The sequence below is a fragment of the Poecilia latipinna genome, unplaced genomic scaffold (assembly GCF_001443285.1).
Source record: "Poecilia latipinna isolate Pla-1442-1.1 unplaced genomic scaffold, P_latipinna-1.0 Scaffold910, whole genome shotgun sequence".
Lineage (NCBI taxonomy): Eukaryota > Metazoa > Chordata > Actinopteri > Cyprinodontiformes > Poeciliidae > Poecilia > Poecilia latipinna.
In genome coordinates this window covers 40718-45700 of record NW_015113526.1, presented here as the reverse complement: position 1 = coordinate 45700, position 4983 = coordinate 40718, and the positions used below count along the sequence as shown (strand labels likewise).

General features: G+C 52.2%; 1 protein-coding gene across 1 annotated transcript in view; it reads left to right on the top strand.

Annotated features, from left to right (window-relative positions):
• The window catches only part of frem1b (Fras1 related extracellular matrix 1b), a 62602-nt gene that overhangs the window by 23791 nt on the left and 33828 nt on the right, over nt 1-4983 (top strand). The window contains exons 11-19 of the mRNA XM_015048885.1: nt 52-306; nt 375-583; nt 2405-2498; nt 2708-2960; nt 3029-3223; nt 3877-4065; nt 4144-4340; nt 4411-4594; nt 4680-4824. Of these exons, the coding sequence (XP_014904371.1) occupies nt 52-306; nt 375-583; nt 2405-2498; nt 2708-2960; nt 3029-3223; nt 3877-4065; nt 4144-4340; nt 4411-4594; nt 4680-4824 (1721 nt within the window). The remainder of the gene's footprint in view (nt 1-51; nt 307-374; nt 584-2404; nt 2499-2707; nt 2961-3028; nt 3224-3876; nt 4066-4143; nt 4341-4410; nt 4595-4679; nt 4825-4983) is intronic.

Below are 4983 nucleotides of genomic sequence, written 5' to 3'. Positions count from 1 at the left end.
CATGACATTCAATGTAAGCCTGAGTTCTTCCATATCTTTTGCTAAACTGAGAGCCATTTTCTTCCTAGAGCAGACCGAGTTGGATCAGAACCAGATCTTTGGGTTCTAGTGACTCCCCTCCATCTTCTGCCCCTGCAGCACGCCGTCAACTACAGGAAGGTGGCCTTCATGCCCCCAGTGGAGGACATCGGCCCTGACCCGCTCTTTGTGCAGTTTGTGTTTTCCGTCAGTGACCCGCACGGCGGTACCGTCTCTGGCCTAGTCTTCAATATCACCGTGACCCCTGTGGACAACCTTCCACCTGAGGTCAGAGGTCGCCTGGCTGCTCTGAGTGGATGGAGGTCTAGTTTCTGCTTCACCCTGTTGTCTCTCAGGCCTTCACCAACCTGCTGCGAGTGGAGGAGGGCGGCGCAGCCTTTGTCACGGAGGAGCACCTCCTGGTCCAGGACCGGGACAGTCCTGAGGAGGAGTTGAGGGTGGAGGTGCAGAAGACGGCACGGCACGGCCGGTTGGAGCTGCAGGGCGGGGTTCTGCTGCAGGGAGGCTCGTTCAGACTCCCTGACCTGAGAGGACTGCAGCTCAGGTGAGATCTGCCTTCATGCAGGCCTCCAGCTCAGCAGAGCTTTGACTCAAGTTCATTTATCAATGCTTGAAAATGTTAGTTTGGTTCTGACCCAATGCGGTGGGAAGTCAGGCAGCAGAACCTCCAGGATTTTGTGAGCTCAGATGGTTTTTCCATAGATAAAATCTTGAGGAAGATGAGGATGTTGTCTTCTCATCGTCTTTGTGTTCTGCTGGCTCTCCTCCAGCCACGAAAACAGTTCCCTCCCAACGCTTCTCTCCTGAAGGTGAGGATGACGGCGGCAGTGGTTATTTACTGATACAAAACCCACTCCACCGACCTCTGTCGTGTCCTTGGGAAAACTCTTCACCCAGCATGCTTGGTGGTGCAGAGCAGAGGGCCCGGTGCCGTGGGCCCGGTGCCGTGGGCCCGGTGCCGTGGGCCCGTACGTTCAGCCCAGCAGGGCGTCTCCTCAAAGTTTCCTCCTGTCACATTAGCACTAGGCCTGTCACAATAACAAAGTTAGCTGAGCTATTATCTGTCTAAAAAATTATTGCGATAAACGATAATATTGTTTCAAGACTTTTTGACACTGATTTAATGGAAATTACTAATAATGTCTCTGATTTCCTGCCATAGATGCACTTTATTTTGAAAAGAACACATAACACTGGAACTGATTAACTAAACAACCAAAAACAAAAATAAAATGGATTCTCAGTCTCCATTAACAAGAAACGTACTTGAATAAAACCTAAACAACATGAAGCCAAAGTGGGAATAAATACTGCATTCAACCAAAAGAGAGCAGATTATGAAGTCTGTATTGCCCTTCAGTAATCGGTAGATTTAAATAGAGAAGATGGGCACATCCTACTACCTGATGCAGTAGCTCATACTTTACGATGTTCTGCCCCCATTTTCCCCTTATAACAATCTTAGATCGTTGGCCGATCTAAGATTGTCGCTGGTGATTTCGTAACCGATCATCCTGCAGTGTGATGTATATCGTCGTGGCTCCGATGTAAATCAGGGGTTTTCCCCGAGTTTAACGCTGAATGTGACAGGTAGCCAATCAGAAAGCCGGATTAACGGAGAGGAATCCGGTGCAACAGGAAGTCCAGCATCGGAGATGATATGTGGAAACAACATTAATGTTTATTCAACATTTTGTGCAAAGAATATAGAAATGACAAGAGGAGGAGTTGGAGCCAAATTGTTACCGCAGCTGATAAACCCGGCAAGTTCTCAGCTGTTCTTCGTTAACGTGACATAAATAGGTTACAATGATTTTCATTCAGTCAGGACTTTACGCTGATTCTAGCCACATGCATCACAGGTAGATTCTAGTAAAGCATTGATTAATGCCTGGTTATAAAATTAGGTAACTGGACTTGCAGCCATTATTTTGTGCCCATGTGACTGAAAACCACACGGCACGACGAACCCGATCGAACCGTTATACCGAGGATTTCTGTCGGCCAATGTGTCTCTCAGGTTTAGAAAACGGGCCGCTGGACATTACACTAAGGAAATGAGGAAGGGAGGGTCAGTGGAGAGACCGGAGCTGAGCCTGTTTTCATTCAGTGTCATCAACAGAAAGGAAAAAAGGCAGGAAGAGACGATAAAGCCGATAATTAAAATTAAGTCAATAGGTTTAATTTATCGTGCGATTAATTGATTTATCGTTTATCGCGACAGGCGTAATTAGCACCAAACGTTTCTGTCCAGAAAGTCCTAGAGGAGATGTTTCCCTCTGACTCCTGCAGCTGTGGCTCCTGCTCTGGGTTTTCTAGAACAGGAGCCAGGGTTGGAGTCAGCAGCTCTCTGCCTACATCCCAGGTACATCCATGACGACTCAGAGACCAGACAAGACGAGGTGGGTCTGAAGGTGACGGACGGTCAGAACTCCATGGACGTTGTGCTGCAAGTTCAGGTGAGTCTGTAAGTAGCGACATGATCCAGTAGCACCAATAGACAGGTCAGGCTGGAAGAGTTCTGGAAGGTGAGTCCGTGCTGCGTTCAGGGCCTGCAGGTCTTTAGACCGGGCTGAGTTTCATAAAGCTAAACCTGGGTTCTACCGGGTTACAGAGCGAATCCAGGGTTCTACTGGGTCATCCAAGTGTCTGCCTGCTTTTTCTTTAGGTGCGACCGATGAACGACGAGCCCCCCCAGCTGGGTGGGGGCCTGCAGACATCCCTGAGCTGCGAGGAGGGGGGGCGGGTCCAGATGACGGTGGACTTCCTGTCGGCCACGGACCGGGACAGCGACGACTCCAGGCTGGCCTACATGCTGGCCCGGAGTCCTGGGCGTGGGGAGCTGCAGAGAGCCGGCGTAAAGACGGACAAGTTCTCCCAGCAGGACCTGCTGCAGGGACGCGTCTACTACGTCCACTCAGGTGGGTCCGCGCTGCGTTCAGGGCCCGCAGGTCTTTACACCGGGCTGAGAACACCTTTCTGTGTTCAGGTGCAGAGATCGGACCCGGGCCGGTGTTCGACACAGTCACCCTCATCATCTCTGACGGAGAGGCCGGAGTGATGGATGACTGTTGCCATGGAGACGCTCCACCCCCACCTGTCCCTCTGCACGGCACGCTTCCTGTTTTTGACCTGAACATCACGGTTCTTCCTGTGAACAACAAGGTTCCTGAAGTCACTCTGGGTAAGACCACTAGGAAGGGTGGGTCCGGTTCTGGTGAGCCAGAGAACTCGGACCGACTTGGATCAGCCCAGAGTGTTCTGATAAACACCCGAGTCCAGATTCCCTGAGAAAGGTTCTGGAGAGTTCTGAGCAGCTCCATGATGGATTTGTGCCTCTGCATCGTAACTGTAGTTCTGCTTTCCAAGGTCGTTGCGGAGACGTTTGGCAGTTTGAGTTTGTTGGAAACAGTCAGCAGAATCACATGAGCAGCTTGGTGGACATGGTCACATTCCTGCCTTTTCATTCCCAACGCTGTCAGCATGGATGCGGCCTCATTGGACCAGGGGAGCGAAGGGGGCGGGGCTAATGATCAATCGGGACACGCTTTGCACTCGGTCCATGTATTTTCAGGCAGTTCGTTTTTTCATTTGAAATGAAAAATGAAAACAAAAATCAGAAACAAGGAGCCGAGCCGTTATCCGATTTTGGTTTAATAAACGAATAACGAAAAAACGAGTCTATTTTAGTGTTTTCATTTTTCATTTCAAACAAAAAAACACACTGCCTGAAAATACAAGGGCTGCACTGGACCTGGTCTCTGAGGGACTGACCAATCAGAGCCCAGATCAGTGACCACCTGGCTGTCCTACAGCATCCTGTCTCTGTGTCTCCAGGTAAGTCCTTGCTGCTGGTGGATGAAGGCTCCAGGGCCTGTCTGTGTGGGGGGGTTCTTGGGGCCTCAGACCCAGACAGCCCCCCCCAGGAGCTGACCTTTCACCTGGAGGCTCCGCCCCTTCACGGCTTCCTGGAGAACGTGCTGCCGATGCCGGGCTCAGAGAAGAGCGGCGCAGGAATACCCATTGGTCCGTATGTCTGGTTCTGGTTCATGACCCAACCCAGACTCTCAAGTTCTGGATCCTGACCCAACTGTCTTCTCCCAGAATCCTTCAGCCTGACCCACCTGACTTTGGGCTTCATCAGGTACGTCCAATCAGAGCACAGAGGGGTGGAGCCAACGGCGGACCAGATGTCCATCAGAGTGAGTGACGGCACATTTAGCTCCGCCCCCGTCCCTTTCCACATCATCATCCACCCGACCAATGACGAGCCGCCTTCCCTGCTGCTCACCAACTTTACCGTGCGTCTGATCAAAGCTGTAACTATGGTAACATGAAACAGGCGAGTGACTCCTGCGGTTCCTCCCACAGGTGAAGGAGGGTGGGGTTAAGGAGCTGACTCCGCCCACTCTGGACGCCTGCGACCTGGACGTTCCAGCCGACCTCCTCACCTTCCAGGTGGAGCGCCCCCCGAGTCACGGCCGGCTGCTCCGCACTACGCAGGGTGGGGCGGGCGCCCAGGTCACGACCTTCACCCTTCAGGAGCTGCATCAAGGTGAGGGGGCCGATGGGCCGGGTTCTGGGGTCCGGCCCGGTTCTACAGACAGAACCGCTGTTTTGGGTCTGTATCCTCCCTGCAGGCATGACGGTGCTGTACGTTCACGACGACTCGGACACCCTGGAGGACGGCGTCCTGCTGCAGCTGAGCGACGGCGTCCACTCGGTGGGGGGGGGCGCCCGGGTCACGGTGCTGCCGGTCAACGACAACACACCACACCTGGTCAGGTACGCACAGGGGTCTTCCCAAACCTTCCTGGGGTCAAAGTTCACCTATTCGCCATGAAACACGAGACTGTTATAACTCTTAAACAAAAACTCACAGAGGCACCAAACTTTCAGTGATTGATCATCATCGGGTCAACAATAAATACCCAATGGTCAAAT